Here is a 26,855-nt window from a genome sequence, read left to right as displayed (position 1 = left end):
CAGATAATTAGCTGGATTTCCGGCTGATGAATAATTCAGTTAAATCTAAGTCAGAGGGTTTGATGAATGTGACTTACATGACCAGAAACCATTTTGTCGCAACCCAAACCGTCATGTTAGTCAGCGGAATGCCTGTTTGAACATGGTTTTGTGTGTGTGTGTGTGTGTGTGTGTGTGTGTGAACACTGACACTGCCAGAGAATTCGCTAAATTTCTAGTGTCAAATCTTTAAATTGTGGTCTGTATTTAATGTTTGTGTGCAGCATTTTCTCCTTGTCACCAAAAAAATGGCAGGGAGCAGAGCCTCATCTAGATTATATATATTATATGAGACTCACTAGAGCTTAGTTATTGATGTGTCATACTGTTTGATGTGCAGAATACATGGTCACATAATTTAAATTTGACGGTTTCACCTTCATTTTGACGGTAAAATGTGCTGTGCCTGACTTTCTCTTATTTGACACAGGGTGGGTGCAGGGTTCACCGATGCTGTTTTTTCTGTTTGTGGTTAATTGTTCTTTAATTTTTCAAGTGGGATTTGTATTTTATTTACTATATCTTTCTTGCACATTGAGTTTGCTTGCAATGAAATGTGGTGTAGAAATTACATTGTCTATAATTTTACTGACAAACTGCATTTTTTATATATAGAGGTAAAATGGAAATAACTTTAAGAAAAATCAAGATATTTTGACTGCAGTGCTTCCTCTGATTGCGTGTGTGTGTGCGTGTGTGGTTTTGTTTTTTTTGTGTTTTTCAGAGGCAGCTGTTTGGCATCGAGGCTCCAGCTTCTGTGGAACTGACTGGTTGGAGGAAGTACTTTAATAGCTACACCCTGCAGGGGCGTCGAAATGTACATAACATGCGCATACACACGCAGAGGTTCCGCTAAATGTTGAACACTTATGAAGTTTTTACATATCAAGTCAGAACTGTGTCTCCCTCTCCCTCTGCTCTCTTCCAGTGTGTCTTGGCTACCTATGGGATCTTGGTCGTCACAGCAGGTGCCTACTTGATGCACAGACAAAACAAAAAAGAACCGTCCGGCTCCACAGCCTGAGGGATAAGAACACGTCACAGAGACGTTTGTATTCACAGAAGGAAATGGGTTGACACCACCTACGGGTGTCAGAAAGCCGGCGGCTGTACCTTTAGTTAATAAAGGCCATGTAAATGCTCAGTGCTGTCTGATCATTATTCACTGATATTATGGGAAGTCCTGCTAGTGTGTGGGTGTACGTGTCTATGTGCGTGTGCACAGTTAAATCGTTTCTCCACAAGGTGTCCATTCTCTGCTGAGGAGCCGCGACCAAACCACTGTTTTATTTTTTGTTTATTTTTATATACTGTTTTATCACCCACAGAGCCCAGTGTCCCCAGTTAAATGTTTTGGAGAGTCAGGCGAATGACAAAAATCGTACAACTTTGTGTAAGACTGTTGCGTGATTAGGTGTCGAGACTATCTTCAAGTCAAGTCATTGTAAAATAATCAGAATCACGACAACACACTACATTAAATGAAGGTTTTCAATCCTTAAAGATTGAATAATTCATGAATGCAACAGAGATCATGTCTGAGGTTGTAGACATTGTTGCATTCATCGTCTTTTGTTTAATATGAGTTTGTTTTTGTTCTTTTGCTATGCCCGGGACTGGCGCCAAGAACTATCAGCAACAACAGTTACCGCGCTCAGCGTAGTTCTTTCTCAGAAGTTATTAGAGGACTTTTAAGCTTCAAGGTTGGCCGATAGTAAAATAATAAACAACATGGAACGAAATTCATCAACCCGAAACTATAACCGAAACTATTCTGTAGGGTTTCCAAGGGTTCGCTTTACGATGGGATGACTGAGGCAGCATTTCTGGTGGGCAACTATTGAGCACGATGCCAGGGACTTTGTGGCAGCAGGTCCTGTTTGTTCCCAGAATAAGAGGTCTCACAAGCGACTGGCGGGCCGGCTTCACCCCCTCCTGATTCCACAAGTCCTTGGACTTCGTCACTGGCCATTGCCTCGTCTGGCGGTAACGCGGACATCCTTACTGGAGTTGATAGGTTCTCCAAGTTTGCTCATTTCGTTCTTCTGCCCAAGTTACCCGTTGCCAGAGAGACTGTGGAGATCATGTTTCCAAAAGCAGAATGGGAGGCAGAGCCCTCAGCTGTCCGGATCCTCTACTGTGGAACCATCTTCCGGTTTGGGTCAGGGAGGCAGACACCCTCTCCACATTTAAGAGTAGGCTTAATACTTTCCTTTTTGATGAAGCTTATAGTTAGGGCTGGCTCGGGCTTGTCTTGAACCACCCCCTAGTTATGCTGCTATAGGCCTCGACTGCTGGGGGACTTCCCATGATGCACTGAGCTCCTCTCCCTTTCTGGCCATACTCATTCATATCCCATTAATGCCTGTTACTAACTTGGCTTTTTCTCTCTCCAGTAGTTCTGTGCTTTCTTGTCTCTCTCCTCTCTCTTCTTTTCGCTTTCTGCAGTTATTTCTTCTTCTGGAGCTGCAGAGTCTGGATCTGTGACTGCAAACCACCTACTGCCCCCATCATTAGTCTCCTTGATGATTATTATCCTCCTTATTAGTTTTTTTATTGTTATTGTCAGTCTTATTAATATTACTTTTATACATTTTTATGTGGAACCTGCATTGCGCCACGTTCTCTTCCCCCCTGCTGGCCGCGGCAGTTGGCCTCTCAACATCAGCCAGATTCTATTCGAGTTTTCTTCCTTTTAGAGGGGAGTTTTTTCTTCACCCCTGTCCCCAAGGGCTTGCTGACCGGGGAATGTTGGGTCTCTGTGAACAACATCACAAAGACCACGGTCTAGACCTGCTCCATTAGAGAAGTGCCCTGAGATAAAACCTCTGTTCTGATTCAGTGCTGTATGAATACAATGGACTTGACATGGTACATGTCGGCCAAGGCGGGAGGGCCGGACCTCAACGTTGGGAGCTGTCCCTTGGGGAGGGGAGACTGACCTAGTGTTTCTGCCTGGTCCATGTTTTCATTGTCACCAACTCTCATGTTATTTCACAGCCAGCCGCTCACGTCTGCTCGGGTGTCCTTCCTGCTGGCCTCTCCGCCCCTGCGCGCATCTGTTCTCATTTACCTAAGCAACCCCCCCCACCTGTTTTCAAATTGCCCCGGTGCCAGTGGCCAAAGCCCTGCAGACGTTAGCTTGCACGCCTGCCACTCTTTCGCTGCCCACCGTTGTCTGCCATCGTTGATCCTTTTGTGCCTTTGGATCTGGAGTGACAGCATGTAATCATTTGCATTTTTACGCCATTAAAGAGCAAACATATATAAATGTAAGCTACATTTAATGTCTCACACTCACACACACACACACACACACACACACACACACACACACACACACACACACACACACACACTCATATTGCTGGCAGATCACGTGATTTAGAAGAATCAGCGGACTGAAGTGAAAGCAAAAGTAAAGCTGGGAGTACCTGAACGATTGCATTTATGCGTCTGTGTGTGTGTGTGTGTGTCTGTGTGTGTGTGTGTGAGACCTAGATGAGCATGCGCCCCTCGTTGACCAACCGGTGACAATTACTTTGTTACAGACTTCTATATCAACAGGCTTCTCGAAAGAGCGTCCCCGCCTCCACAGCCTCTAGCAAGACCCGTAACGAACGTAGGATGTTTCTTCTCAACACGACCGGCGGCTTTGAGCAGGGGAGAAACTGACAGAGGCTCCCCGGCTGTGTTGCGCCCAACACGGCTCTGACACTCCGATATCGCACGTGAGTACGCTCGGTTCAGCAGTTTGATCGATGCATAATTATCCCTTCATCCATCTGAGCCCAAAAGGTGGCGGGGTCCGTCGGAACTGGGTGGTTTTTTGTGTTTTGTTCTGTTTTTTGCGATGCAGCTTGAATAGCGGTCATGCCGGGAGATGAAAAAACAAACACATTTTGAATTCCGTTAGGTGTGGAGAGTTGTTACAACCTTTCCCGGTCATATCGACTCCTATTTCTGGAACCGAACCGTACCATTCTCCAGTATCACTGGCTTTTGAGAATTGAACGGGTCTAATTAAAAGACCACAGTATGTGAATGTATTTTTGCAACACAACAATATGCATCACTAAGGACACACAGATGTCTTCCCACATCTACTCCATTTTTCTGCGATGCTTTTCTCACGTTTCTGCACATTTCTGCAGTTCTCGGAGTGCATTTGGATTTGTCCAAGTAAGACAGTGACAGCGAGGTTAAAGTGCTGTAACTCCTCTCTGAATCGTGGCTTTGACACCCACTCTCAGCTGCACAGGAATCATTGCCCTACTCAAAAACGGCACAGGCAGGGATGTAAAAAAAACAAAAAACCTACCAACGGAAAGTTAAACCTCATAGTCACTGCTTAACTTCAAATCTAAGATGATAAAACTGATAACAGAATGCTGAATGCCATAGTGCAGCAGTATGTGGCCGGGGCTTTCGTAGGGGAAAGTGAAATGTTTGGTGAAGCTGCACTGAAATGTTGAAGTTGTCTGTTTTGGGTTTGTTTGTTTTTTTAATAAGTGCTCAAGATTACAACCAACTTTGATGTCTACATGCTCTTTTCACTATTTGAGCAAGGACATAAAGGATAAAGTTGAAACAAAACAGACCTCAAGTGCCAAAGAAAGCGAAAGACGGTAAAAGAAAGCAGCTTATCTTTTCATAGCTGGGCTGGTAATTGTCATCAAGTGAAACACTATAATCGAAGTAATAAATTATATATCAAATACAAAAACTTATTTTATAGAGCACTTTTCTGAACAAAACGCACTTTAAAATATAAGGGCAAAACAGAAAAACTTAGAGAAAGTGAAAGCTTTCATGTAACGTTATTATTCCATTCTTACAATCTTACATCCGCCCTTAACAGTCACTGATGATACACACAAAAGATTTATTGGCAGTCACATTACCTCAGATTCTACATTAGGCGTGCACACGCGCACGCACGCACACACACACACACACACACACACACACACACACACACACAGACAGATTGGGTTACATGTATTGCAGCAGTATGCAATGAAGTTAAAGCAATTCTCAAAGTAATATTTTCATTATAACAATGTATTTATAAGAGCGTATCGGATGACAAGCCGAACGGGTTGCTCCTAGTGATGAACCTACAGAGAACTGCACCTCCCCTCGGGTTCACGGAGCCTTAAAGTGAGTTTCAGATCATTGTAGAGCTGCAACGATTAGTCAATTAATTGGTTACTCGAGCTAAAGAAAATTAATTGGCACTACTTACATAATCAATTAGTCATGTAAGTCATTTTTTCAGCAAAAACCCAATAATGCGATGGCCATTTTTCAGAGTTTTCTGATGTTTTTGTAGACCATATGTATTTTTAGATTAATTTATTTAGATTGATAATGGCAATAATCATTATTTGCAGCCCTAGTTCATTGAAGCAGGCAGCTGTTTTTAGTGTGAAAGCTCTAAAAACTCACTGTACGCTACCGGCTCAGCACCAAACGGCAGACAGACACAGTTAGAGATGAGCTAGTGAACATAGTGGAGCATTTAGCAGCTAAAGAGCCTCATATTTCCCTCAGGATTTGAAAAAAGGAAAAACAGCTAGACGAGAGTAAATATACAATTAGGTACATAAGTATTTGGACGATGACACAATTTTCATTATTTTGCGTCTTTACACCAAAACAATGGATTTGAGACAAACCAATCAAGGTGTGATTGAAGTGTAGACTTTCAGCTTTAATTCAAGAGGTTGAACAAAAATATTGCCTTAACCATTTAGGAATTTCAGCCATTTTTACACATAGTCCCTCATTTTCAGAGGCTCAGAAGTAATTTTACAATTGACTAACAATCAGCTTCATGGCCGGTTGGGGCCTGTTCCCTCTTTATTTCATTCAAAAATTAAGCAGATAAAAGGTCCGGAGTTAATTCCAAATTTGTGTTTGGTAGCTGTTCATGGGAACTCTCAATATGCAGCCCAAAAAGGTATTGATGCAAATGAAGGAGGCCATCATTAGGCTGAAGAAACAAACAAAACCTAACAGACGGATATCAGAAACTTTAGGAGAGGCCAAGTCAACAATTTGGCACATTCATAAAAAGAAGAAATGCACCGACGAGCACAGCAACACCAAAATGCCTGGAAGACCACGGAGGACAACTAAAGTGGATGACTACAGAATTCTTTCCTCGGTGAAGAAGAACCCCTTCACAACATCTAGTCAGGTCAAGAACACTCGAGGAGGCAGGCTCATCATTGTCAAAGTCTACAATCAAAGAGACACCTTCATGAATGTAAATACAGAGGGGTTCACATCACAAGGTGCAAACCCCTGGTAACACTCAAGAAAAGAAAGGCCAGATTAGACTTTGTCACAAAATTTCTAAAAAAGCCTGTCCAGTTCTGGAACAAGATTCTTTGGACAGATGAACCAAGACTTAACTTGTACCAGAATCATGGGAAGAGAAGAGTGTGGAGAAGGAAACGAACGGCTCATGATCCAAAACGTACCACATCATCTGTGAAACATGATGGAGGCAGTGATATGGCGTGGGCATGTATGGCTGCCAGTGTAACTGGGTCACTGGTGTTTATTGATGATGTGACTGCTGCAAAACTGATAGGACGGTGCCTCACAGCACAGATGGATAATGACCCAAAACATACTGCAAAAGCAACGCAAGGGCCTCTAAAGGAAAAGAAATGGAATATTCTTCAATGGCCAAGTCAGTCACCTGACCTCAACCCACCTGAGCAGGCTTTTCACTTACTAAAGACAAAACTGAACCCATGAACAAGGAGCAACTGAAGGCAGCTGCAGTAAAGGCCTGGCAAAGCATCTCAAGGGATGAAAATCAGCATTTGGTGATGATCACAGGTTCCAGACTTAAGGCAGCCATTAGCTGCAAAGGATTTTCATCCAAGTATTAAAAACCATCCTTATATTTATGATCATGTGTGTTAATCCAATTCCTTTTTAGCCCCTGAAAATGAGGTACTATGTATAAAAATTGATGAAATTCCTAAACGGTTAATGCAACATTTTTGTTAAAACCTTTGAATTAAAGCTGAACGTCTTCGCTTCGACCACATCTGGATGGCTTCGTTTCAAATCATTTGTTGTGGTGTACAGAGGCAAAATTACGAAAATTGTGTCAGTCTCCAAATACTTACGGACTTAGCTGTATGACTTACCCAGATGTCCAGGGACACAACTAAAAATAAATGATAATGTTGTTACTTAACAATTTAAAAGCTACTTTCAAGTTAATGTGAAATGCAGTTCAGTCGAATACAAGATGTTGACCGTGGCTGTCTGTGTTCACTTTCCTATGTTTCAGCTCAAGAACAGATGAGGATATTAAGCCTCCGCTCCCCTCCAACACTTTGTGGTAATGTTAATAAATCTTGATTTAAAATATCAAGCTGTTGTGTAAACAACATGGAGTCTCGAAGAGGACTGGGCAGCAGATGACCAACCACAAAGGAGTCGAATATGGAGGACCTGCAGCTGAAAAGTGGAGGAACTGGTGCATCAGGTGGTCAAGAAGATGATTCTCCTTTGTAGGATGGTCAGAGACAATGTGGATAAAACATTAGTAGAGAGCCGAGAACAGAACCACGCAGCTGAGACACAGAGCCAAAGTCAAAACCCCAAAGAACCTGCAGGCCCTGAGCCGAGCGCAGAGAGAGTTAAACCAAACAACCAAGACCCAACAGAGAGGGAGCCAGATTTACTGCACTGGAACAAACCCAGCTTAGAAGAAGAACCTGAACCCTGGCGCCAGGTTAGTATTCAGAGTAAATGCACTTTGAATCACAGTTCGTGGATTTTATTTTTGTGGGATATTGATTTTTAAACAGTGGACAGATGACTGGAGCGAGGCAAAGCCAGGAATGAAACACCAGGATTTCATTCGTGAATGTTAGATTCAGTGATGGAAGGAGCACTCAGATTTTTCACTGATGTAAACGTAACAAAACCCAAGTGTAGAAATACTCTGTCAAAAGTAAAAGTCCTGCATTCTAAATTCAAAAATACTTCATTAGAAGTACATAAGCATGAACATCAAGATATACTATAAGTACCAAAACTACTCATCATGCAGAATGGCTCATTTAAGAATAATAAAGATTACGTAACTGGATTATTATACTGTTAGCCCAGTGGTAGCTTATTCTATAATAACTGAATCCTTAACTAGTAGCCTAAATAATCAAATAAATGTATTGTAGTGAAGAGAACAATATTTCCCATAGAAATGTAGTACTTAAATGTAGATGTAAATGTACTTTCCGATACTGGTTACATCCGTTCTGTTTATTTTTTGGGAAAAAAACATGTCACCACGTACATTTTTTAAAATCATTTGAAAACACCTTTTTTTTAAAAAACATGGTTATGAGATGATTCATCACTTTATTAGTGATCAGCAACAGACTTTCCACGTGAGTTTTGGCTCAGCCTCAGTAGATTTGTTCCAGCCAAACACTATATAACTACAACAATAATAATAAAAACAATTTATTGTATTATTTTGATATTATGCAGGTATGCATGTGCAGTTTTTTTTAGCCAAAGATTATATAATAATAACAATAATAGTAATATTTATTGAATATATTTTGATTATACTTGTAATAATACAACTACTGATAAACCATAAACATATAAGTGTATAAAAGTTTTTCAACTGCTGCAAAAACAAAATGTGATGTATCTACTCTATTGAGAAGAGTAAAACTCATCATTGTTTAAGATATAAATGGACTGTGTGCACAGCTGTTGTTCAAATGAAATTAGTTTATCTGCACCAAATCCTCCAGAGAAAACAAGCGGAGTTCCCCACACACAAAATTTCTGTGGTTATCACTGTCATCGTCAGCTTTAAAAAGTCAGATATCTAGGTTTATCCTTGTACTTTGACTGTTGGCATGAAAACATTTCAGTTTCGGTATTCAGCTCAATCTGACAGCAGCATCTGAACGCCGGGCCTGTAATCTACAAGTTTCTGTTCCAAGGTATGCAGAGCGGATGCAGTACGATTACATTATTAATAGTATTACTCATGTAGTATAGCATCTCTCAAAACTGATATAACAAGTGCTTCATAGACATGAAAACCTGGGCAATAAAATAGTATGGATAATAAATGATCCTAAGGCATCAAGTTATTGTTGTAAAAGTGACTGTGGAAATAAAAAAATCTTTTAAAGGAGTTTCCACCGGTTTTTTGAAATAAGATACAACAGCCAGTTGAATTTATTCAGGGAGATTTTCGCAGGGCTCCTGATTGCACTATTTGTCTTTGTTTAAAAAGGGACTGATGAAAAAAGATGTTAGTTATTATGATTATTATTATGGTTATTATTATTACCATTAACCATGAATTAAAAAAAATGATATGTATAAATAACAAATTGTGGTAGGATAACAAAAATGAATTACTTATATAAGCATTTGTGCACAAACCCTACTTCAAATTATTTTTAGTTTCTAACATAATGTTGTATTTGCATATCCACTACAAAGAGTGCTTTACTTTTTCAACTAAGACTGATGTTAAATTCTAGTGTCTTTGTAGAAGAACTGTAAATAAAAATAATATCCGAAAAATTATGTTTGGAGTACCTTTTTTCGATCCTGAGTAGTGTCTGCAGTAATTCGTGTTTTTCACACAGTACACACCCGGTTTCATCTGCGCATGTTCTCTGATTATGTCCAATACCTTCTCTGCTGTAGCCGGTGACTGGAGCCGACGCTGACAGCTTGCCCACACACCTCCGTCCATTCAGCAGCCAGGAAGAGTATGAACTAGTGAAACTCACATACCAGCAGCTCCAACACAGTGGTTACTACTGGGGACCAATGACCATGGAGGAGGCACACGAAATACTCACACACGCATTACTGGGCACCTTCCTCATCAGGTAATCTACCCACCCTTCATTTGAGAATGACAGTGTTTTATCTGTTCACCTGCTGTGGTGTTATGGGGTTTGCGGGGATTCCCACCTAAACTTAGATGTATTTGGTTAAATATATAAAAAATAAAAAAATACAACAAGTGTTTTAAAGTTTACCAGTGCAGTCTATTTACATTACCATCCATTTATGATGTAAAATACTGTATTTATAACTTGTATATAACTTGCAGTTACATTCCTCACGACTTTTCCTCACTAAAAAAACCTGTTTTATGAACAGCCAAGCTAAGCTTTGTTTTTGTTTTTAAAGCAGGAAATATGGGTAGAGAAGGAGGAACAACAGTTTGTCCAAGTCTATCTTAATAATAGTGCGATGCCCAGATGAACATTTAAACAGTTTTTCTTCCTGTAATGATTCCTTCCTCTTCATACTGGCCTGCATGAGATCCCTTCCTAATGCACTTTCAGTGTTTAGAGAGGAGGGACAAAATCCTTCTGTGCAAAATTGTTTTCCAGAGGTTTATCTGAAGTTAATACAAGGACTCAACAGTTTGAGTTTGACAATTCAAGGATATATTTTCCAAAGTTACAGGCGTTTTACTACAAAATTCCCTCTTTTTGTTACTATTGTTCAACAGGGAAACGCTGTTCCGGGAAACACAAAGAAGGAATTTTACACCAAAAAGACTGTAAATTTGGAAGATATCCATTTGATTTTAAACTTTTGAATGCTTTTTTGCACAAAATGAGAAGCGTTGATTTTTTTCTCCTCCAAAACATTTAAATTGAAAGTGCATCAGGAAGGGATCTCTTACTGGCCAGTATGAACAGGAGGAAAAACCTGTTTATATGTTCATATGGGCACCTGACTATTTCTAGACAGACCTGGAAAATCCCTCTTCCTCCTTCTCTGCCCATATTTTTGGTTTAAAACAAAAAAAAAATCTTATAGGTAAAAACAGGACAAGCATATGTATTGTAATGTTGTACCATTTTCCTCTACTGCGGGTCAAATAAGAAGCATTTTACGGAAAAAATAAACTCCAGTAAATGCACACAGAGTGAGTGTGTGATTATGTCTTGTTGCAGAGACAGCGGCCAGCCTGATGTTTTCTTCACTCTGAGTTACCAAAGCGAGGAGGGCCCAACGAGTGTTCGTGTGCAGCTGAACAACCTGCTCTTCAATCTGCATGGCAGCCAAAGGACTTTTGGGTCACTCTTTGCTCTGCTCACTTATTACACCAGCTCATCCTGTAAACTCACGGTGCCCTATCGCAGGCAGCGTCCGGAGAGCCTGAAGCAGACATCCAGGAGGGCTTTTATTCGTACATATGGAACAGAAAATATAAGCACCTTACCTGGAGTGAGCCTTCAAGTTAAAAACTATGTTACTGCATACCCACATTGTATATAGATGCAAAACTGTGGACAGAGTGCATGTTGCTGTACCAGGATGTTGTTTGTTTGATGTTGTTTGTGTTAATTCATGTTTTTGTTAGTATAAATAACAGACATACAGATTGATAGTATTTTATCTGAAAGTTGTTCAAGGGTTATTTGCACACATTACCAAAATGGTATGATTTATACATGGGAGATTTTATATTGTTTAAATAAGAACAATACATAGCCTCCTGTCAGAAGTCCACACTTATTATCTGTGTATTCAGGATACAATTTTAAGGAAATCCCTTCCTTCCATGATACATGTCAGTTAGTAACTTCCATAAAAATGTTCAAATTGCTGCTGCTGTTTAAAGCTGCATTAATTGATGTCTGGCCACTAGGGGGCAGAAAAAGATCAAAACAAGCTGACATATCGCCAATTTAAAAGGTTATCGCTAAAATAGTAGCAAGTTCTTCATTTGGAGTGATGTTTCCGACTACATGATGAATGGAAGTCTAACATTCTCTCTTCATTTACTCTGTTTCCTATGGAAGCCGACAGCCAAAGAATTGTCACTGGTAATAAACGGTTAACAATAGGTCGTTTTCTCTGCATAATGGGACAAATGGAACAACAGTGTTGTTTTCTTGATATAAGTTATAGTACAGATGAATCACCAAATTTGAGTCAGCTTGAAAAGTATTGATCAATGCAGTTTTAAAGATTGGACTCACCAACACTTGAAATAATTTTACATGTGTAGTTGCTACCTTTAGTTCTTTGGTACAGCAAACAACTGAACTAAAATGTGATGTTTTGCAAAATGTTTTTTGGTTGAATAAATTAAAATGTGAACCCAAGGATAAGTTACTGACCAGGCAAAGCAGGCAAATGCCCCATGGACCCAGACTCTCATGGATCACTGGTTGTGTAGCAAACACTCTGAGGTAGTAAGATTAATTTAATTTTTATTTTTAGTAACACTAGGAGCAAGGTTCTAAGGACGGCAATGTCGGCCTGTCAGTCCACTACTTTGTTCCAGGCTGAAATATGTAAAAAAAAAAAAAAAATTGGTTGGATTGACATGAAATTTTGTGCATGGTCCCCAGAGAATGAATCCTACTTACTCTGATGATCCACTGACTTTTCATCTAGTGCCACTATGAGGTTGACGTTTGTAGTTTTTAGTGAAACATCTCAACAACTCAACCAGTTGGATGGATGGCCATGAAATTGGGTACATTCATTCACGTCCCCCACAGGTTGAATTTCCATAACTTTGGTTATCTCTTGACATTGCCTCTAGAGCCACCATCAGGTCAAAATTTGTCCAGTACTTTGGTTTATGCACAAAGTAGACTTTGTGTATAACTAATGATATTCCCATCAACCTCAGCTGTACTTTGTGTTTAGTGCCAAATTGCAAATGTTTGCATGCTAACACACTAAACTAAGATGGTGACCATGGTGAAACACACCTGCTAAACATCAGCATTTTAGCATTGTCATTGTCACCCTGTTAGCATGTTGACATTAGCATTTTGCTAATTCTAGCATGGCTGTAGCCTCTTAGTATTGTCGTAATATGCACAACAAAGTCCCAATTTCATACTACATACTAATTGCATAAAGCATGAATAATATACTTATCTTTATCATATACCGCTTCTGTTGTGAGAACAAATCAACTTACTTCATTGTGTTACACTATCAGGAAATTACAAAACAAGTGTGCTGTTGGAAGTCAATCACACAGTGACTTTAAAAAAAGCCACTGCAAGCTGATACCTCACAAAGAGTACACAAAATCTTTACTAAAGATGTAATACTTATTATTTTTGTTTTCCAAGACCTTTCTGGAGCTGTCTCGCCACTATTTGCAATTTATTTAAAATTTTAGCTACTCCTCCACTTTCTCTGTGCATTGCATTTTGGGACAGAAATGCATATTAATAGCACGATTAAAATCAAGCCTTTTTTGTCCAGACCAGCACGACATCCCCATATGTCTTTGAGTGAGGTAGTGAAGACATAGAGCTGAGTTCAGTTACACCACTGGTCGGCCAGCCGAGTGTCGGAGTTTCCCCATTGGCCATTTTTCTTTCAAAATGAACTGGCACAAACGGTTTCTGTTACATCTGAGGGGGGTGTGTACAGGCAGTGTTGCCGACTTGGCGCCTTTTCCGCTAGACCTACCGACTTTTCAGACCCCTTTAGCGACTGTTTTACAAAAAAGAAGCTAGTGACAAATGTAGGGACTTTTTGGACAAACCTTAGCTACTACAAACCTCATAAAATCAGGATTTTAGCAGGGCAGAGCAGCAGCTTGGAAATGGCTTGGAAGTGACTGCTGGTTAACATTCAGTCTTAATGTGCCTGCGTTTCAGTCTGTATTTCATACTTGTTCCGTTGTCCGAGAACAGAAACAGAAAAACACGTAAATGAGAACAGCTTTATTGGGAAGTCGGCTGTATTAAATTAATTTGTATGTGAGCACAGAGAGTAGGAGAGGAGCAAACAGGTAAAGGGCTTAAACTAGCTGACACTAGGCAGAATGCAAATATGACACGAAGACGTCATAAATATGCTAATTGGTGTACTACATCATCAAGCGACATTCAGCGACTTTTCGAACAGGCCTTAGATGCATTCCAATGAAAGTAGTTGTTTACAGCAGTCCCACAACTTTGTCCTCAATTTCGCACATTGACCATATGCGCCATCCATACATTTTTTTTTAATCTAACTGTTACCAAACTAAGATGGGGGGGGGGGTGAATAGGGGCCCACAGCTGATTTGGGCCTTGGGCACTCCTTAGATGTTTACCCAGCCCTGTATGAAGCTGTACACAAATATGCACATCTAAAGCTTGCACATACACACTTTTTTTCCCATTTTTATATAAAAAAATGTCTTCTGTTATCTGTTCCACTTCCAGTCCTAAATCTGACTGGCAGTGGCCCCTTTAGTTTAAATTAGCCCTGCACCAGGGAGACACACATACACACACTTTTCCTGCCCTCAAATTATCTCTGTGCCATTAACCTTAAAGTGTTGACGTAAAACTATCACCACTGTGACACATATAGAGGCAAGGCCAGTTTATTTGTACAGCACCTTTTAACAACAAGGCAATTCAAAATGCTTTAAAAAGGGTCGCTGAGAAAATATATTAAAGTAATGTGAAAAGACACATGGCCAGAAAATAGGATTTAAGAAGGGTAAAACGAATTAGCCTAAAAGATGGGACGATTTGAATAAAACAACATAAGCAGGAGAATAAAAAAAATATGTTCCAGTGCAGTTATAGTTCAGTGCAAAATATGAATGAATTAAACCAAGTTTAGTTTGTAAGCCAATATTTCAGATTTAGAAAGATTCATCCACACCGAGTGTCCCATGGGTCCGCGCGATCCCGGGCTCCCACTGTCCCGTGCTCTGAGTGCACCTCTTGCACGCGACTGAGTCCATTATTATTACGATGTCAAACGACCTCTCTTGACTTGCGCGCCCGCACGCGCTCTGACACGACACGGCGGACGGGGATTACAACAGCTGGAGAGGCGAGGGCACAAGCAGCTCGTGTTTATGTAATGCCATATGTGACAGTGCACGTGTGTGTGTATGTGTGCGCGCGCGAGCGCGCTGGAGCTGGCGCGAGCTGGTCCAGCACCGCGGCGGCGGATTGAGGGCTCGTGAGATTTCAGCGGTGCGGATTTGACCCAGCATATAGGAGGGCGCTCGAGCTCTACCGTTTTTCACGCACGCACCTAGACCCGGTGAAATCGTCACGCGGATAGAATCCGTGGAATCGCGGCCGGAGAGCATCCCGACAGAGAGCGAGGCCCGGTCGGTCGGTCGGTGGTCGGTGTGGGGTCGCTAGCACCACGCGGAGGGGAGGAAGAGCCGGACTTGCGCTGGACTCCGGGCCGAATCGGAGCATCCCACAGTCCCGGCAGCATCCATCCCTCCGCGCCTCAGCTCCAGCGGGAGGCCCGGAGCGGCGGCAGGATGTAGCAGCGGATTAACGGAGGAGAAAGGGGCGCTCAGAGGAAGAGAGCGGGACCGAGAGGACCGAGGCGGGACGGAGGGGACATGGGGAAGGACCAGGAGCTGCTCCAGGCCGTGAAGACCGAGGACTTGCTGACAGCTCAGCGGCTTCTACAGAGACCACGGCCGGGGAAAGCCAGTCAGTATCCGTCCATCCTCCTGTCACACACACTCTCACACACACACGCACACATACACACACACACGCACACACACACACACACACACACACACACACACACACACACACACACACACACACACACACACACACACACACAGTGCATCATTTAGGATAAATGGCATCACATCAGATTTAGCCTGTACTGTCCTGACCTGGCAATGACGGGTAGTGTGTGTGTGTGTGTGTGTGTTTGTGCTGTCCTGCATGCATGTGTGCGTCTATGTATGTGTGTTTGTGCTATGACGTTGAGTGTGTGATAGTGATGACGTTGCACATGTGTGAGAGCGGTCATCAAAATGTAATAAGAAATTAGAAACCTATTTCCCACAGTTCACCATTTGTAGGGGTTGTGTGCATGAATGCACACAAATATATGTGTGGGCGTCTACGTGTGCACACCCGAGAGGACGTGTGTATCGCTGTGTGAGTGTGTGTGTGTAAGAGAGAGAGGTGGAAGTACACAAAGGTCCTACACTGCTTTCGGGACAGGGGGATTATTGGTGTGTGAAGACACCAGATGTTGGTGGTAATAATGTGATGACTGTGAGTGTACACGCGCAGACATTTGCATGCGTGCGCATATGTGGCGCTCAAACGTGCATGTGTGTGGGTGCTCGACGTGGAGTCAGCTGGGACTTGAGGTGATAATTAGATTTCAATTACAGCCTTGAAACTGCTCTCCTCCTCTTCCATTTCACCACCGGGCCCCTCTCGATTCCTGTCTTCTCCTATTGTTTCCTGTTCTTTCCTTTTTCCTCTCCTCCTCTCTCCTCTTCTCTCTACTCCTTTCTTCCTGTTTCCTCTACCTTTGTCCTCTCTCCTCTCCTCTCCTGTTGCCTACTTTCCTCTCTTCCTGTTTCATCGTTTCCTCTCTTTTTTCTCTTCTGCTCCCCTCGTTTCCTCACTTCACGTCTCCTCTCCTTTTCTCCTATTTCCTCTCCTCTCGTTTCCTCCTGTCTCATCTCTTCTCTGCTCTCCTCTTCTCCCTCCTCCTTTGGTCCTGTTTCCTTTCCTTTGCTCCTGTTTCCTCACCTCACTTCCTCTCTGCCCTCCTCCTATTTGCTGTCATCTCCCGTCCTCTCTTTTACAATTCCCTATTCTAATTTTTTCCTCAGTCATATCTCCTCATCTCCTCTCCTCGCCTCACTTTTACTTTCCTCCTCTCTCCTCTTCTCTCTCCTCCTTTCCTCCTGCTTCCTCTCCTCTTTCCTCTCTCCTCTCCTCTCTTTTTCTCGCCTGTCCTCTCTGCTCCTTTTGTCCACTTTTTTCCTGTCCTTACTCCTCATTTCCTCCTGTTTCCGCTCCTTTCCTCTAATCACCTCCTTTACGGTCTCCCCCTCCTGTCTTCTTGCTTATTTTCCTCTGCTCATTTCCTTCTCTACTCTCCTTTCCTTTCCTTCCTCTCGTTTCCTCTCCTCCTCTCCCCTTTCCCCTCCTCCTGTTTTCTCTCGTCTCCTATCATGTGTGCATGTTTGTCTGTGAACATTCCAGCAGTGCCATGGAAAAGAAAAATGCTTCTCCTCAAATGCCAGAACAGATCAGCTCTGAGTGCTCAGTCCACTGCACACTGACAAAGAGAAAGAGGGAGGTGGGTAGAGGGTGAGCGAGGTGAGGGTGACGAGGAGGGTTAGAATGAGAGAGAGAACTGCGGGACAGGAGGAGGGAAACACTGAGATATGGACGAGGGAAGTAAAGAGACAGGAAGTGATGGGGAGAGGTTAAAGGGGGAGTTTTGGAATGTGTGTGTGTGTGTGTGTGTGTGTGTGTGTGTGTGTGTGTGTGTGTGTGTGTGTGTGTGTGTGTGTGTGTGTGTGTGTGTGTGTGTGTGTGTGTGTGAGAGTGTGTGTGTGTGTGTGTGTGTGACTGCTTGAATACAGGTTGGCATTTGAATAATTAAACAGGAAGTCATGCTGGATAAACGCTGCATACAAACTAGCACTGTCAAAATTGGCCAATCATACCTTTGATTATTCCTTTTAAAAAAAACACACAAGTTCGAACAACTCAAATATACAGTTTTGTGCACAATGTCCATAAGAAGGCAAAGCAATACAGCGAGAGACTAACCTCTTGGGTGCATATATTCGAGATGTGGCCTCAGGTGGCTAGTGTTGGAATGGAAGGCTAACTGTAGCCTACATAGTTTGCGTACAACTTTATCTCGAGGTTCCACAATTTTGCCTTCTAATGACCAAAATCCGAAGTTTTTCCAAACGGGGCTTTTTAGACGGCTCAGAGTGCGAATCACTCTTTCGGCGGCCGAGTTGGGTTGTGAACTGTCTGCCATCATTACCCCACGGTTGTTGTCGAATTATTCGCTATTTTCAGCTTGACCTACATTTCATTCTCAACCAATGAAATTGACGCTGTGTGACTCTTGTCCGTCATGCAGCGCATTCAGTGAATTAATTAATTTTAAAAAATGTTCCTCTCTTTCTACAGTCAAATTCCACGATTAGAATATTCGATAACTGCCCTACTACACAAACAAACATAAACACCTCTAATACACACAATTACAGTCAAGCATGCACAGAAACACACTAGACACATTAGGTTTTAGTCATGTGCCTGGTGCCTGGTGTTTGTGTTATTAACAGTATGTTAATGGTGTTAGAGCAGCAGTGTGGCAGGTGAGAGGGCGCTTCTGGAGTTGTTTTGTTTTCTCTGTTAAAATGTTAAAATTTAATGAGGGGGGATTAATGACTGTTAATAAATTGTTTACTAATGCTTTACAGATCAGTTATTACAATTTCTGGGTTGCCAGGTTGTGGAAAATCCTCCTCCAGCATGACACTTAACTAGCCCTTAAACTCACTAGGGAGACCCCCTCCGAGCCATCGAGTCTGCAGTTCTAAATGTTAGGAAGTCACTAACAAAGGGTGCCATGTTTCTCAGTCTGTAATAAGTCATCTTGCATCCAGTTATTACAGCGCAGTGGGTTTCTCGATTTGGAATAAGCCGTCAGCAAAAGTGAGTCGGTCACCTTTAAATGTTGATAAATCATTAATAAATGGTTCTACAACGATCCATCAAGTGTGTTAATAAATGGATTTGGTCCAGATGTCCTGCAGCCATTTTCCAGAGGGTAGTGGGTCAAACAGGCAATTGGAGAGGTCTCTCTAATGAATTAAAGAGCTAGCTAAAAAGACAGTGTCATGCTGGAGGAGGATTTTCCAGAAACCTGTTGTTCTCATTAATGGCTTTTAACTAAATTATAAAGAATTGCTAAATTATTTATTAACCTCAGATAAAGTCATTAATCACACCTTAAAAACAGTGCCTTATCAGAAAGTGGTAACCTGTGGGACAGTAGAGCTGTTGTCCCTGTACGTCTCCAAGTAATTTGTAATTACATTTTGGTTTTTATATCTCACAAAATTTTGAGCCTCACTGATTTTTCCTTGAAGTGTCAACAGGATCTCATAACCTACAGAGAGTACAATCTCCCATGATAAACCCAGAGTCACACTAAAAGAATCTGTTCAACTTTAACTTGAAACAGCTTCAATAATTTTGAGATAATTTTCATATTTTCATATACGGTGTATTTATAACTAACATATTTAGGACATTCAGAAGGTGTAAGTTATTCAAATAGCTTTAAGGATAATGCTGCCGTTTTTCTTTCGACTGTTAATAAATCCCATGAAAAGACCGAAACCAACAATTTGTTACTGTCTCTCAATACTCTCTGACTTCTAGCCTGTCTGAGGCTCTCAGCCCCAAGCCAATTTGCTCATACTGAAGACATAAATCTTTTATAACAGTTCACAAATACAGTTTCATTGTTTAAAAAAATCCTCAGTAATTTCCTACAACATCTGGCCACTGTAGTTTTTTGCAAATGTTACTCAAACGAGAGGAAGTAGTGCATTGGTTGGGAACTATTTTCAGCTGCTGATTAATAAACATTTGGTGCAGTGTGTGTGTGTGTGTGTGTGTTTGCATCGTAAAGATGGAAGATGTAACCCGGTGCATTGGTGGGGCTGACTGACGTGTTTTTAATAGTTTTTAGACAGTAACAAAAATGCAGCATTATTTTTTAAGTTTGTAGTCTTTGATCGAAGAGTTTCTCTTTACAGGAAGTCCTCTGTGATTGTTTTGGCTCAAGAATTGATTCTTTAGAGTTTGAAGGAATCAGCTCAGACGGAGGGATGTCTAATCTCTGATACAACACATTCAAATAGATTACATCAAAAGCAAGGTCCTGCTTTCACAAAGAAAGGGACATACCTAAATAATTTGGTAATGGTTCCTTATCTTTGGTTCAGTTGCAATTAAGCTCCTTATCTTTGAGATATGAGAACTTTTTATCATAGTCGCATCTCTTTTATGTTGCAACCAACTGAAATGGGCACTGAGTAATTTATACAATGTCACGGTCGCTATCGGCGCTCAAGGAAGAGCAACAACAGTGACCGTTTTTTTGGTACGGCTCATAGTAGTCTGTAATGGACTGAGATAATAAAGGCCTGGTACATCAAGTACATGACTGTATCTGAACTGAGCTGTAGTAGACCCGCAGTGAACCAGCAGAAATACTAAGTGGTAACATGCTGCTTTAGCACAATGTAGTGAAAATATTTATTTTTCATTTGCTTTTTCGGCTTGAGATCAACGGGAGTTGCACATGAAATGTCGATCACCTCCTCAAAATACTGTCCCCCCACCCTAAGAATGAGGAACGGTTCAAAAACAAGTGAAAGCCAGAAATGTCAGTGACTCATTAGCACTGAGCACCAACAACCACAATAATCCCCAAGTCCCCTAGTATACCGTGTATGTGTAACCATGGGACCGCACAGATCCAAGTGCTAAGAGATTGGTTGATTAATTTGTCAGTCAGTTGACAAAAAACATTTCATCTTCAACTACTGAAAAAAATCAATGAATCCCTTGAGTCACTTTTCAAGCAAAAATGGCCAACAAATAAATAAACAAATAAATAATTGCTGGTTTCAGCTTCTCAAATGTGAGTATTAGCTGTTTTTGATTTATATGTTAACAAACTGAATATCTTTAGGATTTGGGCTGTTAGTTGGACAAAATAAGCCATGTGAATACGCCACCCTGGGCTGTGGGAAATTATGATCAGCATTTTTCACAATTTTTCTACATGTTATGGACGAAAGCGTTGTTTGACTATTTGAGAAAACAATCAGAAGATTAACCTTCATTGAAAATAATCGTTAGTTAAAGCCCTATAAAGTTTACTGGCTGCAGCGATGTTTAACTGTGTTTCCTTCCTTAAAAATGGTTATCATCATCATTCTTTTTATAATAACAATGTGAAAACAATATGACAATGAGAAAGAGGTCGCTCATTGTGATGAGCCTACAGAGAATTAATACCCGAATCTGCAGCTCGAGTTTCAGCTCATTGTTTGGCAGGCAGCTGATTTCCACAAAAAAAAAGCTCTAAAACTCCAGTGTAAAAGCTCCCCGAGACAGTAGACGGACAGAGGTAGCCACGAGAGAGAATGATTATTGAACTTGTATTCATCAGGGGACTCCAAATAAATGATAATGTAGCTTTTGGATGTGTAAATAAGCAACTGTTTGCTAACAAGTTCACCATATCAACTTAAAAGGTCAATGTTGTGTTTGAAATTTTGTGTATCTGAAAAAAAGCCAGAAGTGCATCGTCCCTCTCATGTCCTCTGTTACTTTTTTTTTTTTTTTTTTGGTCTTTGAGAAACAAAAGAATTACTTTTTAATGTTTTTTTTTTTTTTAACAAACTAACACCTGCTAATACAGAGGACATTTATTTCTCTGTCTGTTAGGTATCTGGTGTATTTTAGTGTGCAGAATGGTAAAGAGGCCTTTTTTCTTTGAAGCTGTAGCTATTAAGAATACTAGACTACCATTTTGTAGCCAAAACACACCACCTTCCAGAAAGGGACTCCATAGTAACGGCTTGCCTTTCTTAAAATTGTATTCTTTCCAGCATGTATAGAAAAGTGCAGAATAATCTTTGGCACTTGCTGTGGCATTCTTTTCCGTTTTTTTCTGAATCACCACCACTGAGTTAAAGTCTGCGAAAAAGCAATTTTTAAAGTTCGATGTATAATAATAGTGTCAGAAGCTGGTGACCCCGTTTCAAAAGGGTTCACGATGAAAAGTGAAATGCTGCAGGTTAAAATATTCTTATTGTAAAAAAAAATATCCTGCCCCACAGACTAATTAAACCCAACTGAGAGCTATCAAAACATTCTGAATACCACAACGTTAACATTAAAATGGCAAATTTTTAATATTTAATAAGAAAAAAATTGAAAATGTCAAATATTATGACATTATATTATAGTATAACATATATCTGGGCATTGCTTTTTCTAATTATGGCCCTTACAGCATTCTCATCATACTGTTTTGTTATCCTGTCATTTTGTACTTTAGATGAAAATGTGATACCTTTCCTTGACCGTCAGCATACTGTGACCCTGAGTCGAGTCACTTTAACATATGTGTGCAATCGTCTGAAGACAGAAAGAGAACAGACATGTCAGTGCTGGCATTTCTTCTAGGCAACATGTTACACTGAAACTCCAAATGCATGGTGACAGGAAAAGTCAGAGGTGATCGAAACTGGACTTCAGAACATCTCTGGTAATGAGAACCCTTGAGAAACCCTCCGCTTTCACCTCTCCTGAGGTTGGGCAATCTGCTCCGATACCTTGAAGGTTGCTTTGTTAGACAGAAGCCGCTTGCCCGTTTTTCAAGGTTTCAAATTAGAGGTGAATGGTGCGATTTCATGTCAAGTTCTAAAATAGCTGCAATTTGAGGGCGATGCTGCAAAATAATATCATAGTAATCCCTGCCAAGTGATTGACAGTCTGTGAGAATGGCAAATTGGGGGGTTGCCATGGTAACCGGGGCTCGGTTGCAGTGTTATGCCTAAAATGATCATAAAAAAGTATGAACCCTGGTCCAACGACACCATCACAGAAACATTACGGTGACGCTCCCAAACAAACAGTTCATGTCAGAGAAGGAAAATGCGTAAATCTGAAATTTTAAGCACCAAATTTAGTCAGTGATACAATCAGACAGAGTATTTTTTTTATTCATTAAATCAATTCAAGTTTTAATGTGAAAATCTGTTCCGAGGGGAATCAATGTGGCTCCCAAACCAAAAGAAAAGATGGATTGTTTAAGAGGAGAGTAATGCCCCGTCTCCGTCAGCTAGTATTTCATATATATATATATATATATATATATATATATATATATATATATATATATATATATATATATATATATATATATACACACACACACACATATACATATATACATATATATATATATATATATACATATATATATACATACATACATACATACATATACAGTTTTGGGTCATAGGGGTAGCATTATTGACTAATGTCATAATCCAGACTTCTTGTAGTAAAAGAAGGATAATCTAAAAAGAAAAGAGACAGTGGAATAACTGTGGGCGTTGAGTACTGAGGCTCTGTCATAGGTTTATGTTCAGGGTGGGGGTCATGTGGCTCTGTGACAGTCTGATGGTGACACAGATATCTGCACTCATTGATTCATCTGTAGGGGCGGGGGAGGGGGGAGGTTCTTATTTTTAATCCAAGATGGACTGGGGGAACCTACACGTCCACACAAACACACACACAGAGAAGCACACACACACGTGCAGGAGAATGATGTCAGCTGCAGAGTGTAAACGGAAACGAGCAGAAATACCCGTCAGCATGCGCTCTTTAGCAAATTACAGGGAAAATTAGAGTGTGAGAGCAGGATGAAGGGATGAAGAGTAGCTAGAGCTGCAGAGAGAGGAAGAAGCTTTTCCCCAGATTACAGGACAACTACAGATTACGTTCTGTGGATTATGAGGGTTTGACCAAAAAAAAAAAAAAAAAAAGTAGAGGCCGAGAGACAAAAAAGCCGCTTTTTCTGTCCTTTTCAGACTGTGTGTGTGTGTGTGTGTGTGTGTGTGTGTGTGTGTGTAGTGAGTGTTGGCATGTGTGTTCTCCTTCCTGTTGTCTTCATCTTTCTGATGCTTCAGTCAAAGATCAAGGTTATCACTTACTGACACATGCGCATTCACATAATCACAGTCACAGATGCATGTATACACCAAAACACTATATAACTACATATAGATACATGCAAACGCTTACACCCAGTCTCATATATATGACAGAGAGATCAAATAAAGTAAAAATCGTTTAAGTGATTTTTTAAATGCCAAAAATGCCAAAAATACTCTGTTTCCAGCTTCTCCAATGTCCCTGATTTTCTGCTTTTCTCTATTTTATGTCATCTTAAACTCAACTCACACACATTTTGCTTTCTTTGCTGATGAACCCACAGTTCAACCCTGTCTCCTAGAAATTACGTTCATATACAACTAAACTGCAAATACATTTTTTGTGGGAATTTCGGTTAACATCATGAGGATATGTGGTTCATTTACATATTGGGCAAGTCGCTAATATGTTGACACTGAGCGTGTCAGTAAAATTTTAGCAGATATATTTTTTTTCCGCCAAAATATCCGACCTTGCAGCACAATATCCACTTGTAGTGACTAAAGCATTATTAAACTTTTGAATGGTTACGTTTAGGCACTCACAGCACTTGGTTAAAGTTAGAAAAAGATTGTAGTGAAGTCTTTCCTTAATCTGCGAAAAGTGCTTTTGTTGCTTATACCTAACCACAGGCAGGACTGCGGATGTGACCTCCAGTGTCTGGTGTGGCAGCTGTGCACTTTGTACGCCTGCCATCCACCCCAACTACAACTCCTGGTGACTCGGCTGCCCTAAATAAATGTAGCACTTCGTTCATTAAAAGAAAAACTTTGCCTCTGAACAAAATCCAGCCAGCGGTTGTGTTTCCTGCAAAACATAATTTCTTGGAGATACGGTTGCACAGCTACCACACTGATCAGTAAAACAACAAACTCTCCTGACGTCACATAAACAAAGGTTATTTTTGCAAAATAAAGTTGGGATTGCTGAAGTACACTTGAAAGGATGTGAAATGCTAAACACAGACTAATATCAAATGTGAAACTAAATTTGGAGTTTTTAATTTATTGAGGTTTAGATAAATCTGGCTGCGCTGAAATGCACAAATAAATAAGGATATAGTATGTCTGGTGTACAATAATAATAATAATAATAATAATAATAATAACTGATAATTATAAATGCACCTGAAATTTTAAAACTCAGTATCGATACAGATGTAAACAAAATAGGAAGAAATCCTAAAATGTACACACAACATCACACAAGAACTGCTATCACTCTCGGATCGATGACAAGTCTATCAGTACAAAAGCTAAAACATATTGGCATAGTTCAACATTTTGGCAAATACGCATTTTTGCTTTTTTCCCGCAAGAGTTAGATGAGAAGATCGATACGACTCTCATGTTTGTGCGTTAAGTATGGAGCTAGGTGAGCTTAGCATACAGGCTGGGAGCAGGGGGAAACAGCTAGCCTAGCTCGCTGGCTGTCCTAAGTCCAACAATATGTCTACCGGCGCCTAGAAATTCACGTTATACTTCATTTGTTTTATCTGTAAGAAGTTGTAGTTTTGTGGGAGGTAATGTGCTGGACTATTTCTAAGCCAGGCTAGCTGTTTGTTTTGTCTTTATGCTAAGCTAAGGTAACTGTCTTCTGGCTCTAGCGTCATATTTAATGGACAGTGGTATCGATCTGCTCATCCAACAATCAAGAGAATGTGCTGTAACTAATTTTTGATTAACATCAGCTAATACATGGAACTTCAGACAGAGGGAGGCTAGCTTTTTCCCCTTACTTCCAGTCTTTATGCTAAGCTAAGCTAACCGGCTCCTAGCTCCAGCGCCACACTTCGCGCAGACATAAGATTTATATCCACCTACTCGTTTAAGTGTCAGAAAGAAAGCAAACAAGCATATCCCCCACGAGGCTGACCTGTTCCCTGAAGTTTATTTACTTTAATTGCTGAAGAGCTACATAAACCTTTCTCTTGTGAAATACATCAGTAAACAAAGATACATGTGTCTGGTGCATAATCATAGTAATGTAATCTGAAATTCAAACGTAGACAAAGTGGTAGCCCTAACACGTAAAGTCTATTTTTAATAAGAGGATTAACACTTAACAACAACTAAATCAAAGTTATTCATGTTACATTAGTAATGCTCAGCGTAAAACATGCCTCTGCGACAATTATCATCAACTGAGAAACAAACAAATTGCGGATTTTATATGTAACTTGGGCTCCGTTAAAAAAAAAAACAAGCTACAGATTGCGCCTGTGTAGAATCCTGATGATTTTCCCAGAAAAGACTTTTCTTTGTCTCCTTTACCCTGTCACTTCTCCTTGACCTTTTTTGTTGTTGCAGTGAAGAAACTGTAGAGGCGTTGAGAGGTTGTTCTAGAGGTTGTTCTCACAGGTATAAAAGTGTAGCTGTCAACTCTACCTACAGGGAGCGAAATATTAGAATAATCTCAAGGACAGAATACATTAATCACTGAATTCTGATTAGGTTTAAATTTGGACTGTTCTCTCTCTCATTTTCTGTGTCTCTTTTCTCTCTACGTTTCAGAGCTACTCGGAGCAGCAAAGAGGGTGAATGTCAACATCCAGGATGCAGATGGGTGAGGGACAACAACATGTTTGTTTCTTGTCCTCCTGTCATTTCCACCACATCCGTGCCTCTTTTTTTTATTATTCATTTTACTCTTCTTTTGTTTTTTTTGGTGCCTAATTTTCTTTATTGGTTTGGTTTCTTGCTCTCTTTATTTTCTTTATTGATTCTGTCTTTCATATTAACCAATTCCATATTTTCCGCCAGGGGACTAAGAAAAACAGTAATATTAATTATATTACATATGATCTCTCCTGAAGAGAAAAGATTTTCTTTAATATGTGATTTAGGTGAGAATGATGACAAAGTCTATTTTCTATTCTATTGCTCATTAAATGATGATTTAGGGGCTACACTATTTAGTAAAATTTGTAATGAATTCTGTTGGATTAATGATTATAAGAAGCTTGAATTGTGGAGTAGAGCCCGGGACAGAGGACAAAGTTCATTGGTTGCAATGTAATGTAATAAGATATGTTCACATTAGACAAATATTTCACCACTACAGCAGTCATTTTTTGGCACTTGTATGTGCATGACACACTAACTAACTACTTAACATAGTAGCTATCCTTGGAATAATATTGCATTAGACTTGCTTCTACTTTACTCAGATTTGTAATTGGAATCTAAACATTTTTTCACCTGTACAAAATGTAAA

General features: G+C 40.4%; 2 protein-coding genes across 2 annotated transcripts in view; both read left to right on the top strand.

Annotated features, from left to right (window-relative positions):
• Positions 1-3,545: 3,545 nt before the first annotated feature.
• Positions 3,546-12,153, top strand: LOC120799730 (suppressor of cytokine signaling 1-like). Its single transcript, XM_040145054.1, has 4 exons — positions 3,546-3,770; positions 7,361-7,807; positions 9,763-9,950; positions 11,037-12,153. Exons 2-4 carry the CDS (start codon positions 7,571-7,573, stop codon positions 11,359-11,361), a joined length of 750 nt encoding a protein of 249 aa, XP_040000988.1. The 5' UTR covers positions 3,546-3,770; positions 7,361-7,570; the 3' UTR covers positions 11,362-12,153.
• Positions 12,154-15,400: 3,247 nt separating this feature from the next.
• si:dkeyp-9d4.3 (caskin-1) overlaps positions 15,401-26,855 on the top strand; it is a 50,743-nt gene continuing 39,288 nt past the window's right edge. Inside the window, exons 1-2 of the mRNA XM_040146604.1 lie at positions 15,401-15,524; positions 26,153-26,204. Of these exons, the coding sequence (XP_040002538.1) occupies positions 15,431-15,524; positions 26,153-26,204 (146 nt within the window). The 5' untranslated portion in view covers positions 15,401-15,430. The remainder of the gene's footprint in view (positions 15,525-26,152; positions 26,205-26,855) is intronic.

This window comes from Xiphias gladius, chromosome 15, assembly GCF_016859285.1.
Source record: "Xiphias gladius isolate SHS-SW01 ecotype Sanya breed wild chromosome 15, ASM1685928v1, whole genome shotgun sequence".
NCBI classification, from domain to species: domain Eukaryota; kingdom Metazoa; phylum Chordata; class Actinopteri; order Istiophoriformes; family Xiphiidae; genus Xiphias; species Xiphias gladius.
The sequence above is the reverse complement of the archived record's forward strand: the minus strand, read 5'-3'. Positions and strand labels throughout refer to the sequence as shown.

Excerpts from the sequence above, each read along its gene's own strand:
- LOC120799730 (XM_040145054.1), top strand. The coding sequence starts at position 7,571 with ATGATTCTCCTTTGTAGGATGGTCAGAGACAATGTGGATAAAACATTA. Across the intron at positions 7,808-9,762 it reads AACCTGAACCCTGGCGCCAG|CCGGTGACTGGAGCCGACGC; the intron begins GTTAGTATTCAG and ends TCTCTGCTGTAG. Across the intron at positions 9,951-11,036 it reads CTGGGCACCTTCCTCATCAG|AGACAGCGGCCAGCCTGATG; the intron begins GTAATCTACCCA and ends GTCTTGTTGCAG.